The sequence below is a fragment of the Oncorhynchus nerka genome, linkage group LG14 (assembly GCF_034236695.1).
Source record: "Oncorhynchus nerka isolate Pitt River linkage group LG14, Oner_Uvic_2.0, whole genome shotgun sequence".
NCBI lineage: Eukaryota > Metazoa > Chordata > Actinopteri > Salmoniformes > Salmonidae > Oncorhynchus > Oncorhynchus nerka.
The window spans coordinates 59,420,068-59,442,332 of NC_088409.1; the positions used below are offsets into that span (position 1 = coordinate 59,420,068).

At 41.4% G+C, this 22,265-nt stretch overlaps 2 protein-coding genes across 7 annotated transcripts in view; both read right to left on the reverse strand.

The window, feature by feature from the left end:
- Positions 1 to 4,355, reverse strand: part of LOC115141557 (RNA-binding protein Nova-1-like) — a 60,392-nt gene extending 56,037 nt beyond the window's left edge. The window contains exons 1-2 of one of the 2 annotated variants that reach the window (XM_029680529.2): positions 3,508 to 4,355; positions 1,552 to 1,626 (exon numbers count right to left, since the gene is read on the reverse strand). In XM_029680529.2, coding sequence (XP_029536389.1) covers positions 1,552 to 1,626; positions 3,508 to 3,664 — 232 coding nt within the window. In that variant the 5' untranslated portion in view covers positions 3,665 to 4,355. The remainder of the gene's footprint in view (positions 1 to 1,551; positions 1,627 to 3,507) is intronic. The other variant, XM_029680530.2, reaches the window with a different exon arrangement.
- A 12,215-nt stretch (positions 4,356 to 16,570) lies between these two features.
- Positions 16,571 to 22,265, reverse strand: part of LOC115141558 (G-protein coupled receptor 4-like) — a 46,974-nt gene continuing 41,279 nt past the window's right edge. For 4 of the 5 annotated variants that reach the window (XM_029680531.2, XM_029680534.2, XM_065000206.1 and 1 more), the window contains one exon: positions 16,571 to 18,756. In XM_029680531.2, the coding sequence (XP_029536391.1) occupies positions 17,116 to 18,261 (1,146 nt within the window). In that variant the 5' untranslated portion in view covers positions 18,262 to 18,756 and the 3' untranslated portion in view covers positions 16,571 to 17,115. Of the gene's footprint in view, positions 18,757 to 20,813; positions 20,868 to 22,265 lie in introns of all 5 variants that reach the window. The other variant, XM_029680532.2, reaches the window with a different exon arrangement.

Consider the following 22,265-nt stretch of genomic DNA (forward strand, 5'->3'; position numbering starts at 1 on the left):
GCAGTTGTGATGGGCTGAAGGAGAGTAATGATTAGCATGGATGGAGAGAAAGAGAGCGCCGCGCTGCCTAGAAACGCTCAGCTGAAAAACAGCTATGCCGCAGAGAAGTGTTTCGGCTACAACAGCCCGGGATAACACACACTGGGTGGCTACGAGATTGGTAGGCGATGGGCAAAGCTTATATTTGCTCTTTGTTCATGGTGCTCCTTCAACATCATTGACAGATCAATTTGCAAATGTTTGTGCAAAGCCTCTATAAAAAGCAGCTCTGCTCCCTTTTGGGGTTTTTCACTCTGTGAAAGTGTGACGCATTCTCCTCAGCACCAACCGTTTGATCCAAGGAAGGTAAGTCACTTAAGCATGCGTGAGAGGCGCTCAGCTCCGGAGGGAAAAGCAACACAAAACACTAGCGATGCGATCGATAACATCAAAGGCCCTGTCCTATAGACCGATGGCTCAGTGCTGTGTATGGTATCTGCCAGAGGGGGAGGGTTGGGGAATCATCACCCCCCCCTCCCATCATTAGCTCGTCTGGGTCCTCGTCATCTTTGCACCCCCCCTCTGCCCCCCCCCCCCCCTGGACTTATTCCCAGTCTCCTCACGTCATTTGGCAAGGCCATTAGAAGGCCTCCTCACCACTATCCACTAAAGACACTTTGGTGCGAGTCCATCCATTTACAAAATGACTTCAACATATCTTATTATAGTGGACAGAGGGGAATATAATGTATTTATTCATAAGAGGGGAGTTGGGCTGAAGACCTATCTTAATATGCGTCCCATGGGTATGCAGTGGGGAGCAAGTCAAGCATCTGGATTGTAAAATAAATCAAACCAGGTCAGTGATTTTTCCCTGATAAGAATGTCACCTTTATGTAAGATATAATCATGATTTACAGCCTCTACAGGCTACAGCACAAAGCACTCTCAGACAAAGATGAACATTCAGTAAAGTAGACCATATTTAGAGGACACAACATTCATTGAGGTTGAACTATGTCTAATCCACTTTATCACCATTCCCAATCGATCCCCCTTTTAACAATTTCATGCAAAAGGAATGAAGGTGATCATGTTAATTATGAAATTATAAACAACCAATTGAATATACACAATATATGCAATAGATATGCAAATATTATAAATATGATTCCACAAATATGAATAGCATGGCAAAATAAGCATGGCAGTTTAACATGAAAATGGATGCTATGGACTTAATTATATAAAACTTAAAACATATGGCTACATTTGTTTTGCAGATGATATGCTTATAATCCAAGCTTCCATGATAGTCCATATACATAAGATGCTTATGAATTGAGATATCTTTAGCTCAATAAAAGATGTAGGCCGAAAATGTGAAATCAGATTTAAAGTTTTTCCAAAATAGTTTCAGAAAAGATTGGGTTATTGTAGTCTGCAGACTATTTTTTGCCTTTCTTTAGGAACTATTCATATCACTGTCAAACTGCTATAGTAATATTGTAATTTAGTAAGCGAATAGCAAAAGAAAGTAGAATAATAACAAAATCAAAGTGTCTCTCTTACCATGTGCCTCAGAGTGTGATTCCTGGTGAGGGAATACAATGCCTTCAGTTTCAAAAAGGGGCTGCAGGAAGGCCACTATACAGGAAGAGGAAGCACATTGTGTGTGTGTGGCAAAACTAATGTTATCACAAATGATTATGAGGTACTGTACCCCCCCTGTAACTAGCTTCAATGTCCTGAAGTACTGGTTCTGTTCAACCACAAACAACCTGCACACGAGGCCTGTTGATTAAGCTATTGGGTTCCAATATGGACAGGCCGCCAGCTAGCCTACATATAGTATCAATGGTTGCTCTGCTATAGAACACATCACTTTGGGGTATTATGATCACGAGAGTATTGTTTAGAAAGGTCTCAGTCAAGCTTTTAGTTAACCATTTCTAAATGTTTGTGTGTGATGCAAATATTAAAACATCAAGCTATTGAAGTGGTTGGTAACACTGAACTCGATATAACCGACTGCTATAAGGCTTTACTACTTTTTAAGCATGTACGAGCCTTTATAATGTGTTCTTATCAAGCTTGTATCTTTCCAGGATATTGCTCTTTATATAATTTCAGAGAAAGTAACTCCAATGTGTAAACAAAAACAACCTCATTGAGTAGATGTGTGTGTGTGTAAATATTTTGACTGGGCGTCTGTTGACTACAATACTCCACAGGAAAGTGTGGCTACTGTACTCTAGCTGTTCTCATAATCACAGACATTTCATTTGGTCAAATGGATGAGATGTGTGTGTTGGTAATGTCTCCCAAGAGCGCTGCATGGTTTTTAGATATGTGCAGCTGTGCATCGATTCCTTTTAACAAAGCTGTCTCACTTAATTTCCTTGACAGTGTTTAATCATCGCAAGAGGTTATGGGAAATCACTTTTTTTGTGTCACTATAGGCTTATTTCTGGTTGTAAAAAATATCATGATATTGTTATGTGTGTGGTAGGTAGGTGTGCCACACTAAAATAGCTATTCTAAAACTCTTTTTTTTTACCTTCAAAAATGTTTTGTAGGCCTATCAAAAGTCCACGAAGACAGCATAAGTAAATACTAATGGTATAGTAATAATGCCAGTAGAGGATGATAATCCTTGGCGCATGATAGCATGTAAACAAAAACCAAATGGTGATTACCTACGGTGACATCCATGTTTGCTCCAACCAGTGAACATAATCATGATTGGAATGTATTCAATGGCAACGTAGCCTTTCTTTTAATGAGCGTTGCAGTATTTTTAATGCTACAATGACAATGATGCATAAGCAGTGACTGCATAATAGCAGATGACAATGAAATGGCGACATATACTGTAAACTCCTTTATTAAGGCCTACTAATAATGGTGTCTGCATGAATGTTACTGTCTTCTTGAGCAATTGCACGCAAAGAGACTAGAGTAGCGTAGCCTATGTGACAGATTATCGACTATCACACGATTACCCGTCACAAAGCAAGGGATGTGAGCGCGGTCAACAATGGAATGTTTTTTCAGTTATTTGTAGTTTCGAGACTGTTCTGTTATTTTGGACATCCACAATTTCCTTTGCGTAAAACTCAAAATGGGTGAAATAAAATATGAATGAAATAACCCTTTTAGGTTCAAGATAGCGCCTTTTTTTCTAAGAGTGTACATGAGACCTGAGGGTTCCCTCCAAATCAGCACCCTCTCACTCACCCCCTTCATTGTACTCATTCCATCAACACAAAGGATTTTCCTTGTTTTGTAAATAGATGCAATGAAAAAAAGACTACAACAAGATGCAATATATTTCAAATGTTGCTTTATACATGACTAAATAACACTAGTTTTAGTGTTGTGTTGAGCCATGCTACACATCAAGATGATAATCAGACAATCAACCTGCCATCCTTTCCCTTTTTCGGTGCTACCCCAGTGTGCGCATAAGGATAACCTGGATTCACACATTCGAGATAATCCCTCGCATCCCCATCTTTTACTTACCTCCCGTGTTTGTGCGTTTAGTGCTGCTAGCCTCGGTTGGGGTCTCCAGTGGCCTTTTGCGCGAATCAGGGGGATCTGACTCCATGTGCGGCTGTTGATTGTGATGGTGAGGATTCAAGAAAACCCCGTTTTGTTGTACTGCCCCGCCGGCCATCATTTTAAAAGTAGGTTGGGTGAAAATGCGTTTATCCCTTTATGCAACGTAGCCTATTGAAAAAAAATGTATTTAAATAGACGAAGCGATTCAAAAATCGAAAATGCGTATATTCTTGCGAATGAAATATCGTGCGCGTTATCCTCGCCTTTTCAGAGAACACCGAGATGCTACGCAGAGTATGGGTTATTTGTTCTGACGGAGGAAGACGATGCTTGCGCTGCGTATGGAACGTAAACCTCAACAAAAATCCAATGAACAGATAAATTATGTCCCGTTCCAGATACTATAAACGTGTTGTAGAACGTAGGCTAATTTAATCTTCCATTAATTTCTTCATATGTGTTATTTCACTCCACGGCAATATTCCTATCAGGCAATGGAGAACGATGGCGCTCCTCTCTGTATTGCGGTTAGGCAATGGCCAACAAAATAAAAGATCAAAACAAAAATATACAGACGACAAAAGAGGTTAAATAAATAAAGGGAAAGGAAAAGTGCTGAAATAAAAATATGGTGTTCTATCCGGTCGTCCTTTCGTGCATGAAGACACCCTGCAGTCGATGTTGGAGGGCAAGAGGTGGGTTTTCAGGACGGTCCAAAGGGAAGAGAATGCCGAGAATGGATACAAAGCTAGAGGGAGATGCGAATTGTTTGTAGTCTCTCAGGAAAGATGCTGCAATCGTTCGTTCAGAGCATCCCTTCGCTGACTGACTGTAGGAGCGCAGGGTATCGGGTGACGTCACGAGGATCAGAATCATCCCTGTCAAATGTTGAGAAAACGAGCCGCCCCTCTCGAAACGCGATTGGGTGAACTGATTTTCTCCGGCAAACAGAGTATAAAATAAATGTCACATGATAAAGAAAGAGGAGGTGTCGGGGACAACTAGGTCAATGCTAGAAGGGATACAGATTTGGTCAAATTAACGTCAAAAGTTGATTTTTTTTTTTTGCATTTTAGCTAACCCTAACTCTTTTCCTAAACTTAACCTAATTATCCTAAACTGCTACGTTAATTATCCTAACCTGCTGCGTAAGTTCTCCTAACTTGCTATGAAATGTCAAATCTGAGAAAAACTGTATCCCATCTAGTGAAAATCGGACAACTAACCAAGGGTCGATGCACAGGAAGATGTAAATCTAGGCTGATTTGGAGCCGTAACTTCTAACGGCGCTCCACAGTGCCTCATTCACTGGAATTCCTATCGTGCACATTTTATTAAAATAAAAAACAGCCACGATGAAGTGGCTTAGTCAGAGATTACTATTATTATTATTATCATTAATAATACATTAGCCTATTAGGGTAGGCATAATTATTATGTTATTCGCCTATGTTATAGTGTAGACCTACAGCCTATAATTGCCATAACAGGGTTGACTAAATATTTATACATAATTACACCCCTTAACAGATTCTAAAATAAACCTTTTTCAAAAACTGCTCTACCTATAGGAAAGGAAACTTGGAAGTATATAGTAGGCTACTACCTGTGTGGAATCCAGCCATCTCCGTGTGGAAGAAACCAAATGGAGGTGATCCTCCGTGCGCGCGAACACTCCGAGCCGGGCTTTACTGCCTCTGTCACACACATACACACTTGCCGGCACACACCCTCTCTCCCTGTCCCTGTCCAGTCATAGACAGATGCTGAGCGCCCCTCGTGCTCCTCTAGATTCTCGTCAAGGTGACATTACGTCGACCGTGGCCTACACACAAGCAGGGATCTCACACGATTTCACATTGCTGTGAAATTCTCAGCCTTGAGCCATCTCGGTTTTCTCCGAGAATACGCCGCTTGATGTGTAGAAATACGTGGCAAATCCAAGGCAGATGTATAAAAACACGTTATTGGACCGCCAGAGTTCGGATAAGAAACAATTGCGCAGTATCCTACTTTTTTCAGCCCATGTTGTGGACCTATACTGTTCAGCTATCTTTTTAGTGGTTGCCTGCTACAGTAATATCGAAAATATAAAGTAGCCTAGCCCATAAACTATTTTTACAATGAGGCATAGTAAGAACATTCTTTTATAAGTTTTATAAGGCAGGATGTATAGGAGCTAACAGCTGTTGTAGCGTAGATTATTCTGAAGCTATCTGGGTGTAAAGTTTCCTAGATTGCTTAATAAAAAATGTAGGATACTATTTGTACCTGTTGCTAGAAAGGCTGATTATTCAGGTGATGCACAGCACAACATATGATATGCATGTATGATATGAAATATGACAAGGTTTCAATTGGTTCCTCATCGCAGGGGCGGACTGGCACCAGAAATCGGTTCTGGCATTTCTAACACACTGGACCATTTCCCCCCCTTGAGGCCCACACAATGGCCCATTTTCGCCCCCTTGAGGGACCCACACCAGAATATTTAACTCCTTGAGGCCCCCATTATTAGCCAGAAAATTATAATTTTGCTTCAATGAAAATGAGGGAGTTGGGGTATACACACACACACACAAGCTAAGGAACTGCAGTTCTCTCTGATTACCATGGAGAAAGAAAAGCAATCTTTACAACTGTGACCCTTTGGCATTATTCAAAACTCTGGACTGTCTAGGCAGGCAGTAAAACGGATGATAGCTGAGCCCAGGGCCTGCCCTAGGCATAGGCAACATAAGCGGTCACTTAGGGCCCCCGTCGAAGCTCTCATCCACTGCAAATGTACTTTCTATACCTGTGATATGTTGTTGTCCCATCTAGCTATTTTAAGATGAATGCACTAACTTTAAGTCTGCTAAATGACAAAAATGTCACTCCTCGCCATGCAAAATGTGTAGAATTGCAGGAAACTTGTTTTAAAACGGCAACATTTTCTCTACGCTCCATTGCAAAATGTGTAGAACAGCAGGAAATCAACTTTCAAAATGAAATCTCTCCACTTTAAAGCGGCAGGGCACTAAAATATTTTGGCCGCTAGGTGGGAGGCCCCCCAACCAGGGACCCTAAAAGGCTAGGGCCGGCCCTGTCTGACCCTACTGAATCGCAGATGGAGCCTGTCCGATTGGCTCCCCATGTGGTAACTAGGGTGAGGAAGCAAGATTGGTCTGTGAATATACACCAGTTATGTTTTCTCATTATTGTTTTCACATGTAGATTTTTGATTTAGTTTTTTAGACAAAAAGAAATCCAAATGATATGCTGTAGACTTTTGATTTTGACACACAGGTTTCAAACAATAATGTAATATCAATCAAATAAATCACATTTTAAGTCATAGGTCACAATAGAAGTCCCCCTAAAGAAAAGTGTCAGGCCACAATGCCATGAGAGCACAGCAGGTCCAATAGAGGAGCAGATGAGACTGGAAGAATCTTTAACATAGCATGGTCTGGTACAAAGGCTCCTCTGAGAAGGGGAGAATAATAGAGATAAGAAATATGCAATAAGGAAAAGCAAAATGCTGTGTACAAGAAGGACAATATAAATACCAAAACAAGTGCAAACATTGGACAAGGCAATTAGAACGATAGTAAACTATCAGGAGGTTGATAGAGATCATTCATGTAACAATGGCAACTAGATCCAATGCCACCATTAAAATAACTATTTTTTTTAGAGTGATTTGGCATGTATTATGTGTAGGTAAAGCCACCAATCTCAGAATTTTCCCATCAAAGCATTGGATTCATCTGGTAATTTTGGACAGATGGCTCGGGGTAAACCCCTCCATTCCAGCAATATGGGTTTATGAGCTTTCACATAAACCCATGTGGCTCTCCTTCTGTGCTAGAAGTAAAAGGCTAAAGCCAAGCTTGATGTAGACCAGCAGCAGATGATTCTCCATGCATAACCCCCATCCCATTGTTTGGAGGGATCCCCATCTGCCCCCTCCTACATGGTGTTGGGACTACTGTTCCCTCCTGACCTGCAGCATGAAAGGAGCCGGTCAAATATCCACATCTGGTGTGATCATCTTTATGTTATTTAAGCTATTCAAGTCTCCATTATGTACTTTTATGATTTATTATCATAATTATTATTATTAATAATAATTGTATTATTCAACTACATGAAAATTAGGTCCAAGTTGTATGCAAGAGTTTTATTTTTAAATCGCATTGTTATTTACTGGTATGTTTTGTAGATATATTTCATATTTTTTCTGGATCCTTGATCCAAAAAGTAACTGTGTTAGAATCTACAAACCCTCATCATTTTGCATTATAGGCCTATCCACATTGTGATTGGTGAAAGTAAAAGTAGGCTATGAGAGAGGTGGAACTAGGATTATTATAAAATGTCACCACCTAGTGGTTAAACTGACACAGTTTATTCTACAGCTAAACTACTCTAGATACAGTATGTAGCAGCATCTAGTTGCAGTCCCCGACAAACATGGCCCCTGGCTAATGTTAAATATTTTAGGCTACTAAAACTACTGCTAACTTTTTGTAAGATCTATTCAAAGTACAGGTTCTAGGCCCATTTATAAACATTCAGATATTTGAAAAAAACAAGCTTAGTTTATTAAAGGTTAGAGGTTTAGGTTACAGTAAAACACATTGACACAAGGACGCAAATATCTCAGTTCCTTTCACTGGATGGCTATATCACTTTCAAAATGTTGCAGTGCTCACAGACTACTAATCTTGGACACTTGATTAAGATGCTTGATTAAGTTCTGAGACATGTTAGAAAATGTACAAACAAGAATAGTGACGTCTCCCCCGTCTCAACGGAAACTCTCAGCCAGTATCTGAAAAGTCCCCCCCCCCCCGAAGTTCAGAAAATTCCAGTGCCTGCAAAATCATTATTTGTCCAAATGATCAGTGAGCAAAAATTGTGATTGTCAAATGGTCAATAACACTGATGTAGAGAAACAAACATATCTCCTAAACAGATTTGACCACACCCCAAACAATTGCTCACCTGAGTGTTGCACCTGAAGAGATCTAAGAGGTGCTTTTACGGTTAGTGCTATCCTGGATCCTGGGACGTCCCTACCCTTACCCTAACCATAACCTTAACCATAACGTTAGCGTTACTTAAAGGTGCAGTATACAGAAATCGGCCCGCCATTTCTTGGTTGCTAAAAGTCTAATAGTTCACCTAACTTCAGTTTATGTGAGCGAACAAGCAGTAATTGTGTAGATACTCATTTAAATATCATCTAAATATTGTATTTTCAGCTGTTTGAAGCTGGTGTACAAAACCTAAAGTAAAAGAACCAAAAACTAAACTTATAAATGGATGCATTGAAGTAGCGCAAGTAGAACTTGTTAGACTTGCTTTCTATGAGAATGGCAGATCTATAACTTATATTTCTATGTGAATTTGGTCGGGTTGCCAAAAGAAGTGACATATTTCAGCTGTAAAGGCATAGCGCAGTCAAAAACTGAATTTTCCAGTGTTTAATATATACCACTATGAGGTTGGAATAACACTGTAAAATTGTGAAAATTATGACAATGCCCTTATAGTGTAAGAGCTGTTTGAAAAGACCGCCTGCAATTTCTGCTGTTTTGGAGGGATGGGGTTGTGGCCTGCCTCCTGCCTATTGACATCACCCGTCAGTAAATTAGTTAATAGACCAATAAAGAGAGTTCCAAATCTTTATGCTAATAACAGCTAGTTTTCAGTTTCCCCTCCTCACTTAGACCATTCCCAGTCCCAGCAAAATTATTTATTGAGAAATTGCTCTTTGCTATTAAAAAGCTATTTTTGTTTATTTTTTATCATTTTAATAGAAATAAATCACAGTAATATACTTAATTGTTACCCAGAAAGGATTTGATATTGATACACAAACAGCTGCAATGGACCTTTAACAGATTTACATTTCAACTTCAGTGGGGTGATGGTCAGAGTTGAGACATCCTAAGGATTCCATTTAGAGATTTTCTATGTGTTTATACATGTCATTTCTGCGTGCCCACCACTAATTAAGGTCCCTTGTGAAACACTGACCAAAACGTTTGTTCTGCCACAGTTTTATTACCACAGAAGCACTAGACCACTATTTAGTGTGATTTAATTTAATAGTTTTGACAAATTTGAGGGATATTTATCATTGACTTCTCCCTGGATGTATTGTGTGGCAATAGCTGCGCTGGTAAAGATAATGATGCAGACTATCAGGCAGAAGCTGGAAAATGTAGAAAGGTGCACATGACTGTACACTAGGTGGCGCTCTTGTGTCTTTACCTTTGTCCATTTTAAATTGTTCTACAGCAACAGCTGTGTACTTGTGGTACAAGGCCAATTGTGGTACATCAACACCTATAAAACATACTGAACATTGTGTATTTGTTGTATATTGCCAAAGTGTTGTTTTCTTTTCATCATCTAGTTTAGGGACAACATTATAAGCAAGTCATTTCTAGATGTTCCTAATACACCCTTAGAGGTATTGGTCGCTAAAGGCATTGATTCATGCTTATCGTACATTTGTACATATATTTGTATATACTAGTATATTTTAAGTGTGGTCTGTTCTTGCCTGTCTAGCACAGAGACATTGTCCCCCACAGTGGATGTTGGTACATGTGATAGGTTGATGGAAGACAAATAGACACAATATTCTTTTACCACTCTGTGTTTATTTTTCCAACGTTATTTTCTGTTTGGATTGTGTGTGGGGAAAATGATCCCTGGTTCAATGCAGAATTAGGCAACGTACATCTCTGTCTTGGTGTCTGGGTGCCTTGCATTCGCAGGCCCATCACTGGGGCCACATCCTCACTGGCTTCTTCATCTTCATTTGCCGCACAATAATAAAGGATGAACAGGAGTGAAGCTCCCAAGTGAAACCCGTTCTGACACGTTGATTTTGGGGCAGAAGTCCTGCTGATTTTACAGTGGTGAGTTTTTGTTGTTGTTTTTAGTCCACTCTTTGGGTACCAATCACTAGACCAGTGTTTCTAAAAGAAATTCAGCTCGAGACCCAAATCAGAAATGGACCATCCTTCTGGGACACAAATCATCCTCCAACTACCCAAATTAAGAATAAATCATTGTGATTAATAGATGGATTCTTATAACTCACTGCCCACCACTCACATGCCCGGGGCCCACTTTGGTTCCCTACCCATTGCCTACGAAAACCTGTACTAGACAATCAATGATGTTTGTTCCCCACGAGACACTGAAGCCTATTCCACTTCCTCAAAATCCCCAGAATGAAGATAACTCAAGAAATCTGTAGTAAATTTTGTAGTTGAGCAATTTGGTGCAGTGTTTCTCAAGTAACAAAATGTGCCACATGTTTTAGTGTCGCAATTTGGTGCAGTATTTCTCAAGTATAATTATTTTGCAACATGTCTGTTAACAAAGTCGTAGTTGCTGGGCAGGTCTGTCTCATGGTCTAAGCTATTGGATAGAGCGCAATCACAGCAGCTATTCACCCCATATTTGTGGGCAAATGGACATCATGGACATCATCCTAGCCTTCATTTACCCATTGTGACGCACACATGTTCCAAACTCTGTTTTAGACCAGCTTTTCAAAGAGATTTGTTGTTTTTAAAGGCAGTTGCTCTCAGTTGCTCTTATTAAGGCCGTGCAGTGCATGATGCTTGGCAGGAAATAATTACAGCAACGCTAAGAGGTCATTCACATTCCCATGTACTGTGCGCTGAAGAGATTGTCAAGAGGACTTACAGGGGCTTACATTTTGAAATTCACTTTTGACATACAATTAGCCATACGAGCTAACTTCCAAAGCAAACCTGTTGATGAAAGTACCTTATGTCACAACAGTAAAACAGTCTGACCATTTCTTTGTTTAGGGATTTAGGCCTGTCGCTTGTACGCTTCGCCATCATCCACCATTCACCCTCTCTCTCTCTCTCTCTCTCTCTCTCTCTCTCTCTCCCTCTGTCTGTCTCTCAGGCTCCCCACTGGTGCAGAACACAAAGTTCTTGGAGGGTGTGTTTACAGAGAGGATGGGAATGCGGGAAACATAACCGCATCCTGAATCTGTCTCTGTCTCCCCTGGTCCCCCTGGACTCAACACTGCGGGACCAGCTGGAATCCTGTCTCCTCGGTGACCCAACAGTGTGACGAACCACGAGCCATCACCATGACGATGACACCAGCAGGAAGTGGGATGCGTGCAGCCTACACTTTGTAGCTCAGTTGGTAGAGCACAGCACTTCTAACGCCAGGATAGTGGTTTTGATTTCCGGGACCACCCATATGTAAAATATATGCACGCGTGCCTGTAACTCGCTTTTGGATAAACGCGTCTGCTAAGTGGCACATGATTATTATTATTATATTGTTATATTATTACACTCCAGATGTCCCTGTGGCAGAACCCTTTGTGTTCCAAGTTTAAGCCTCTGTGGAAAGGGTTCTACATGGAACCCAAAAGGGTTCTTCAAGGGGATAGTCCAGTGGGGAAGTTAGGGCCTTCTATGCCTAAGGCCTAAGGATTTATAAAATAATTGTAGTTTTAAAATGTAAATGTCCTTTTCATTTCTATGTTATCTTTTCAATAATATTTCAACGATATTCTAATTATATTATTATTTTCAATGATATTCTGATCTAATCTCTTTAGTTTGTTGAAGAGAAAAAAAAGATTGAATCAGGATTTTTCTTTGGCGGTCTCTGTGGGGTGATAAATCTGGCTAGCCATTGGCTAGGCCCTCAGAAGTTAGATTAAAATTGTCTGCCATTCAAATGTATTAGGGCAGAAGCGACTCGAAGGAGTCGGAGGTTCACTCCAAAAACTCTAGTCTGCACTCAACTCCGCGGATGTAATATTGTGGTGTTGAGATATACTGTACTTGGCTAGGATAACACCTACTGCAGCCAGTAGCTAGCTAGACTGTGGGAAAACTACTACGCTCTATTGCGCAGTGACCTGTCGGCCTTTGAGAAGGTGGACGATTCCATACGTTTTTGTCCAGTCCCACCCATTACAACTCCAAATGTGATTGGTTAATTCCACTGTCACTCCAAAATTCTGCCCTAATAAAGTTGAATGGCAGATGACTTCTATTTACAGTACAGTGACTTCAGAAAGTATTCATACACCTTGACTTACTCCACATTTTTTGTGTTACAGCCTGAAATAAAAATGGAATACATTTTTTTTGTTCTCACCCATCTGCACACAATACCCCATTTTATTTTTTAAAATTAATTTGCCAACATTTCTAAAAATACATTTCCACTTTGACATTATGGCATTATTGTGTGTAGGCCAGTGATACAACAACTCAATTTAATCAATTTTCAGGCTGTGACACAACAAAATGTGGAAAAAGTCAAGGGGTGTGAATACTTTTTGAAGGCACTGTAGCTTCTGTTAGTCTAGCCAATGGCTGACTTAGCTAGCTTGTGTTTTTGTATTCTTACGATTGGGACCTACTCTCTTATTATGTCCGCGTGAATGTGCTGCTTATTCTTTAACATCACGCTGTGTTTGACTGCTGTCTTTCCATCGGCCCTAATGTGCTTTACAAAAAAGTGCATGGAGAGCGCTGCATATTACGGTCGTTGTCCGTTCAGCATCACAAGACTGTCACACTCCCATCTTTTGATGTGTCACTGTTGTCGCGTTTGGTGATGGTGGGATAGTGATGGCGTTAGGCTACCACAGGTTGTGTAAGCAGTGTGGTTGTTGTTGCTGGTAGCATTATCCGTGCGGATGCCATCTCTGTGTGAGTGGCAGTCCGAATCACGGCTCAGCCTCAGGCCTGTTCGATTCAGTTGGGCGCATTAATACGTGATGCTACGTTTCTGTAATTTCTCTTGATTTTTGAGTTTGGTACATGTTGTAAAAACAATAAAATCCCCCCACTGAAGGCCTAGGTCCAATAGCCATGGGTCGCCATTGCGTAAAACCCTTTTAGGTTCTGGGTAGAACCTTTTTTCTAAAAGTGTAGTGTCTATCCTGATTTTAAATTGCTTCAAAGTTCTATGCTAATGCTATTCTACATTTGCACAAATTATATGACATTTTGCCCATTCAGTGCATTAGGTAATTTAATAGGAACCACCAAACTAGATCACAATGAAATAATTAAGCAATTTGTATTACTGGGTAAAGGATCCATTCTGATACAGTGCCTGTCATATACATAGAAAAATACATGTTCTTTCATATGTAAATATTTTTTCATAAAATGATTCCACATTTTCAACTATGTAAAGAGAAGTTATCCTAGCTGGAGATCAGATTTCATGGAATGGATATGAATACAAAACCTTAGGTTAAAATGTTTTACATCTGGTGAAAACATCCCAGTTTCCATAAATACAGCGCTGTTATCTTTTGCCAGTATTCTCTCAACAGCACGTGTTGGGAAGCAAACCCGTGTGTTTTACAGAGGATATCACAAAATACTGTGGTAAAGAAAATGATGGTTGTGTGAATTGAAAAAGCCAGCACAATGAGACAGTAATTACATACAATAAGAGGTTATCTGTAGCTCTGCATGAAAATTCACAATATTACACGTCAAATGTACCCACTGTGTATCATTGTGACACAGTAAACAGATTTTCATATGGGGGGCCAACTATATTTTTTCAGAGAAAAATGACTTAATTCCATGTTGAGACCAACAGCACAGGGAAAAACACACTAAATGTAGTGTTGACTTTGACACAACACCCTAAAAGGGCCTTGGCCCGTTTAGCATGACATCATGAAGGAAAGCAAAAACAGACATTGTTTTCACATTTTCCTGATTACAATCCTATCAGGCACACCTCTGACCAACCTGGACTGAAATGAGTATGATATGTCACATTTGGTATGGTATGTATTAATTTGTGGATCCATTTCATATCATATGTTATGAATTGCAATTCGTACAATATGTTACAAATTTGCAATACGTATTATATGTTATGAATTCCCATTTGTTGTGGCTAATGTTAGCTAGGTGGCTAACGTTAGCTAGGCTAGGGGTTAGGGTTAAGGTTAGGAGTTAGGTTAAAGGGTTACGGTTAGGGTTAGCTAACATGCTAAGTAGTTGCAAAGTAGCTAAAATATACTAAGTGGTTGTTGCTAATTAGCTAAAATACTCAAGTTGTCCGTGATAAGATTCAAACATGTAACCTTTGGTTTGCTAGACGTTCACATTATATGGCAACCCATCCACGTCAACCAACCACCCTCCTTTTGTTTGCGGGCTCTATTTTTTTATGCCGACTTTTATTCTTCGGCCCACACTAAAGGATGTGTGTTTGATGACACTTTAATACCATACCAAACATAAACTATTATACTAATTTGAGTGGCCAGGATTTTCGTTTGCTATGTTATGACTAGTGTATGAGACCAGGCTGCTCTGACAGTGTGTCCTACTGTACCATACAAATGAATGGGTTCATTTGGGTAAAAGCTTACAGTAATTTCAAGCTTGGGTTCCTCAGAGAGTAATATAGTATACCAATTATCATATGCATGACAATCCCAAATACAGCAGTAACACAAAGATCAGTATTCACAGTGTTAGTTATTTCTGATTGATATAGGACAACTGGGGTACACTAACACCTTGTCTTACCACTGAGGATATCAATCAAATGAAATGCCTCTGTAGATTGTATTTTATATCAGTGTCCAGCCAGTGATTTGATTTGTGGGAAATGTCAAATGAGATTTAAATTCGGAATAAACATGGGTTTGTGATGCCAATTAATTAATTAGCAGTGGAAAATTCTGCATTTTCTGTTTTATCTGTAGGTTGGCAAGGGCGCATTGGAGAGACCTGTTTGTGGTAAAATGATTTGAAAGCAATGCAGCGGGATTCGTTCGGCGGTGCTCACTAAAGCAAGGGGTGGGCTTGTCGTGCTAAGATTACGCAAGTGTAATAATAAGGAAATGACTGTTTCGGTTACAGCATGGCCATTATTACATCTGATTAAGTGGCCTACGCCAATAACAACAACAAACATCAGTGGAATGGAATAGTCTAAGGCTGGGATATTTTACTGGTCGTTCGTTCCCGGATTATTTTTGTGACAAGAGCTCCTTTAGAAATAACATTTTGTACAGACTCCAGACAAACCTAGTGTATGTCACTTGCTTTACACCTCCTCCTGAACTTTCCACAATTAGGTGATTCAAAATCCATTTTAAAACCATAGCTTAATCTAATTTAAACACTCATTCGTATTTCCATATTGACTTAACAAAGTAGGTCACCAGGCTCGCTTTAAACCCATTAATATCAATGAAAACATAACCTGCCTCTCGGAGATAAGACACCCATTGTATTTGAACTATTGACCTTAATCATTTCCATGTCATTGAGCAAAACCATTAAAACCCTGGAGGCAGAGTGAGAGGCTGCAGATGGCCTCAATCTGATCTGGGAAACATTTGACTGGCAGAGCTGTGATCACATCTGATTAGGAATCTCACTGGCTCATTAGCAGGTAAGCAGTGGTGATGAGGGTGATAGCTGCCTTGCCCTGCTTACTTTAAATAGGCACATCATGCAGGTCTTGCAATGCCAATGTAGCGTGGACCTGGATCTTTTACTTTGTATTTTATTTCACCTTTATTTAACTCGCTCTGTACTGTTACCATTAGGAGGAGTTATGTCTCGCTGACATCTCAAGAACACCCACCCTCTGCATGCAACAATGTGACAGTCCCATCAGCCAGTGGAATTACCCATCATCCTCACATCAGGGAATGGTATTGCAGTGTCAATGTCATTATGTGTGATTTCCAAATATGACAGACAAGACACAAGAAATGTTAATGGGGACATTAATCTTAAGTGTTTGTTATTCTATCTATTCAAATAGGCACCAACTGCAAGACAATGAACATTGAAGAAAGACAGCGACACAACACTGTTATCGGGCCCATGGTCAACACACTAATGCTTTTACGGCAACACATCATCCATACAGTTGAACCCCCGACTTCGGTTTCCTGGCATGATATTTGTTCAATGTACCGTTACAGCAGACACAACACAGTTGAAACGATGATACACTTAATTTATTTCCCAGTGAAATTGTCGAACACAAACACGTAGCATTGTGCTTCACTCTCCGGGTGACAGAACACATTTAGGATTTTTTTGGAGCTGTTACAATGCATCTGGAGGCTCATTGAAAGAGAAATGTAAACATGTCAAATCCATTGTTAGATAACTCTGTCCCACCCAGAACACATACCTATAATAGATGACGAGGTGGAGAAAGACACAGTTTGATGGCAAACATCCTTAGTTTCACGTTGCATCACATCTATGCGACTGAACTTAGTGTGGTCTTTCTTACTGTCGTCACAATGTACTCGTGGTCAATCTTGATATGATTATTTTCATCTGTATCAAACACATTTCAATCGCAGTTTACCATTTGAGGTACATAATGAGGTGTCATCCCCAAAACTGATAAAACATTTCACATGAGAATTCTAAAATCTCCCCCACGTTCTATTCTACATAAACTGAATCATCCCCCACTTCCACATAGTCTTGTGTTTTCTCATGTCCGCCCATTGCGATTCAGGATGGCTGTTCATTTCTTAACACCGAGTATGGTCATCTGAAGACACTCCTCTTTGAGGGCCACCAGCTCTGTCTTGTAGGTGCTGGCCTTGACCTCACTGTACAGGCCCAGCTGCTTCTTGGTGGACAGTGGTGTCTCCAAGGTGACAGAGCCAGCTGTCAGTGCGTCAGCTGGCGAGGGCGAGTTCCACTTGAAGACCCCCAGCAGGGTGGTGAGCGCGTGACCGACGTCATGGCGTGCACCCTCGTTAACAAAACAGTAGAGGATAGGGTCAGCCACACAGTTCAGGCTGGTGAGCGCCAGCGCCACATGGTAGGCTGCAAACAGGTCCTCCTCTGCGCCACAGTTGCAGGGCTTCTGGAGGAAGAGGATGCTGCGACACAGCAGGAGCACGTGGTATGGCCCGAAGCACAGCAATACGATCAGGATTAGGCTCAGCGCCAGGCGCTTGATCTTGGCCTTCTCATGGCACTCCGTGGACACATTGCCACGCACCGCCCGCAGAATGCCCCGGTACGCACCCAGCATGAGCAGCCAGGGAACCAGGAAACCCAGAAAGGTCCGGTAAAGGTTCATGCCCGCCACCCAGTCTTGCATGGGGTACTTCTCGAAGCAGAAGGTGTGGTTGAAACGGTCCTGGAAGAGCTCGTCGTGGAAGAGGGGTGCAGAGTTGGCCACTATCTCGATGGTCCACACCACGGAACTGACCAGCACGGCGGTTTTGACCCTCCGGACCTTGGCAAACTTGAGCGGGTAGGCCACGGCCAGGTATCGGTCGATGGAGATGCAGCAGAGGAAGGCGATGCTGACGTAGATGTTGGTGTAGAAAATGAATCCGAACAGCTTGCAGGAATTCTGGCCGTGAATCCAGTCGTCGTGCTGGAGGAAGTAGTCGATCCATAGGGGCAGGGTGCCGATGTAGAGGAGGTCAGCCACGGAGAGGTTGATCAAGTAGATGCCCAGCTCATTTTTCTGCTTCACCTGCAAGTAAGCCGCCCACAGAGCCATGCAGTTGGTGGGCAGGCCCAGGACGATGACAATGATGTACAGCGTAGGCTGGAAGTACTGGTCGATCTTTGAGTCCACATTGCAGAAGGAAATGTTGCACATTGTCCTCATATTCTGTAGGTGCATTGTTATTTTGACACTAAGCATTTGCAGGGTCAGGACAATCCGACATGTTGTTGTTAATGAGAAGGGAAGAGGGAAAACGACATTCCGTACAGTGACGTTTCCTTCTTGTTGAGTAATTCCTTATATCCAGGCCTGAAAGCAGACATTTTCTCCAGGCGGGCTTCACATGTCAAACAGCCGTCTCCCATTTCACAGTTGGGTCCCACACCTTTTTCAGAGGAAGAAGACAAGAGAAGAAAAAAGTGGTGAAATAAAACCCCTCTTATTGACAAAGAGCCAGGCCACCACAAGGACCTCATAAATCTTGGCGAGACTATTGTCCGGGGTCTGTCGCTAGCTGTGGAGAGGTGGGTGGGGAGGACGATGGGGTGAAGGGGGAGGACCGGGCCACTGTGTGCCGGATGAGAGCTCTTCAAAGGCCAAACACACACACTCCCTCCAAGAGAGTCACTGACGATCCGTGCCACGCACACAGCAGCAGGCGATCTGTTAACTCAGGCCTCAGGCTCTGCCCACCTGAAACAGAAGAAAGGAGAGCGTGTGAGATATTGGAATTGGCAAGACACACTTTGTTTGAGTTTTCCAACCCAGTCAGTTTTTCACATAGAAATGTTTATGCACGTGGAGTGAATTGTCAGATCCATTAAATTCTCAAGTTACTCTATATCAACTTTCTGCTGTCTATCGTTTCTGGTATGTAGTCAAACGTTGAACTTCCAATACTCCTCACCTCTCTGCTTGTTTTCATGTTGTCATTCCGGTCTTTCTCAGTTTCTTATGTTTTTACACATAGTGTATGCTTTACACAAGAATATAATTACAGTGGGGCAAAAATATTTAGTCAGCCACCAATTGTGCAAGTTCTCCCACTTAAAAAGATGAGAGAGGCCTGTAATTTTCATCATAGGTACACTTCAACTATGACAGACAAAATTTGAAAATAAAACCAGAAAATCACATTGTAGGATTTTTAATGAATTTATTTGCAAATTATGGTGGAAAATAAGTATTTGGTCAATAACAAAAGTTTATCTCAATACTTTGTTATATACCCTTTGTTGGCAATGATGACAGAGGTCAAACGTTTTCTGTAGGTCTTCACACACTGTTGCTGGTATTTTGGCCCATTCCTCCATGCAGATCTCCTCTAGAGCAATGATGTTTTGGGGCTGTTGCTGGGCAACACGGACTTTCAACTCCCTCCAAAGATTTTCTATGGGGTTGAGATCTGGAGACTGGCTAGGCCACTCCAGGACCTTGAAATGCTTCTTACGAAGCCACTCCTTCATTGCCCGGGCGGTGTGTTTGGGATCATTGTCATGCTGAAAGACCCAGCCACGTTTCATCTTCAATGCCCTTGCTGATGGAAGGAGGTTTCCACTCAAAATCTCACGATACATGGCCCCATTCATTCTTTCCTTTACACGGATCAGTCGTCCTGGTCCCTTTGCAGGAAAACAGCCCCAAAGCATGATGTTTCCACCCCCAGCAACAGTGTGTGAAAACCTTGTGAAGACTTACAGAAAACGTTTGACCTCTGTCATTGCCAACAAAGGGTATATAACAAAGTATTGAGATAAACTTTTGTGATTGACCAAATACTTATTTTCCACCATAATTTGCAAATAAATTCATAAAAAATCCTACAATGTGATTTTCTGGAATTTTTTCCCTAATTTTGTCTGTCATAGTTGAAGTGTACCTATGATGAAAATTACAGGCCTCTCTCATCTTTTTAAGTTGGAGAACTTGCACAATTGTTAGCTGACTAAATACTTTTTTGCCCCACTGTACATACTTGAAAGTGTACTTTTCTATTGACAACACAGCACTCAACACAGCCACATTCCAAGTTCCTCCTTCTTGAAAAGAAATACAGACGGACACGAGGGACAGCCCTGTCTTATCCACCTGTCATGATTGGTCCAATTAGTCCCAATTCTGATGGAAACTACACCAATCACCGGTAGCGTAATATTCAGTAGTGAACAGTAGTTCACTACTGAAGTAGGCCCCGAAAGATACCAGGCTAGTCTTTGTAGAGAAAGGAAGGACGGACCACTCCTATGGTGACCTTGTCGAATACAGTTCAACGGGAACACTCCTATTGATATACAGGGTCACAAAACACGTAGTCAGCAAGCCATAATAAAAAGTGCTTAGAGTTACGGCTCCCGTAAGTACCCACAATAGGACAGATACAAATGACACAGTCATGGTGACGAGGGACCAATAATGTAAATCGTTCTCGTCAGTTTGCAAGTACGACCGCGTGTTCTGGGTACATTTATCCCTGGGAATACCCCCTAATGACTAGGGCACGGAAAATTAAAGGACAGGGCATGTTAATAATTCAACATAATTCTAGTGTATCCAGGGCACAGCATGGTGTAATTCCACTATGTGTTGTATCAAGGTGTAATTTTCCTATCACCATTCAATTACAGGCAAAAAATAATTGTTGGTTTTCTTGGGGAATTACACAGCATGCTTATAGCGATTACACCCTAACCGTCATACTTGCATTGTAAAATGATGTCGAGAATTTCCCCTCTGATTATTGATTTACCTACCTCAGGGAGGAGCAGTGGAGAGGTGCTGAGTAGCAGAGATAGGCTAGGGTAATGCTGTAAGGAAAGATAATGCAAGTAGACTTCAATTCATCCACAGAAATGTCTAATGACACTTGCATACATCAGCACCAGCACTAATATTATGACGATTTTACAGCCTGCGCTGTTGGGGTTATTTTCATTTCCACAGATTTAAAGCTTATGTGGATCTGGTTTCTTTCCAGGAAAAAAATTAGCACTGACACTGAAGAATGTGGTTTGTGCCTACTGTCAATTTCAGATGCTTATCTCAGAGTGTTTGCATATGCGAGGGAGGAATCTTAACACTGCAATGTCAACTACAATATAATGTAGCTGTGATCTATACCTGACCCTGAGACAAACTGGACTTAACATGCTTGATATTGGGTTGACTTTGAAGTTAATCATGCACAGGTCTTTCTATTAATGCTCACCCTGGTGATTTTAAATTTGTACATTATTTGCCTGGGTATATTCATTTTCTGTACTTAGACTGTGTTGACAACTCTTCCTTCATGGCTCAGTGACCACACCGATGTTATCATCATACCTGCGCTAGTCTTTTGAAGGTTGTAGGCGTACTGACAACATTCATCAGGTTCAACGTCTTCCAACAGTTTGCTTTGGCGTACAAGCCTCAGCCTGTATAATATAACTCATCCGAAGGGTGTTTGTTTTGTCCTGTGTCCTCCTACCTGGTCAGTCGAGCCCAGAGGCCTGCCTGGCTGGATGACTCTTGGAATTGTGCCCTGTCTAAACCTGTGCCATATTGGACGTTATGCTAGCCAGTGGTTTGTGAGGGCTTGACATTGTTGCCCACACAGCCTATAGATTCCAGTGGGAGCAGCAGGGAGAACTAGGGGAGCCTGTGCTAACCTGGAACACATTGTGCAACAAAGCGTGGTGTTTGATCAGCTGCCAGCTAGGATTATCGAAGCCCCACCACACAAAGCCCACCACTTTGGCTGTCGCGCCCAGCACCCCCGCACAATGCATTCACCCTTCACTCCCATAAATGTGCTTAGCCCACACATTTTGCTCACTCCTACAAATGTCACTTCCGTTCAACTGATTTTGGTCTGTAGGTCTTTTGTTTACTTTTGTTTCAGAGATTTCCATTGTCAATGGGGGTATATACGTTGGATGTCTTTCCATGGGTATATTCAGCTATAGTTTGCATGAGAGTGTGCCCTTATACCATAATACAGTGGGTAACTGAAACTAATTGAAAACATTGATGAATGATGGATCCCAACTTAACTCAGTCCAATTTCACAAAGTCATTGTGAGCAACTACCACGATCTTGGCGCCACCTTTGTGTAGAAGTTATTTTGACGTCCTAACTCACACCAGAGTGCTGTTGGTCTGTGCCATTATACCCTGGTAATTGGGGCACATGTAGGTCACCCTCTATAATGAATGAATAATAG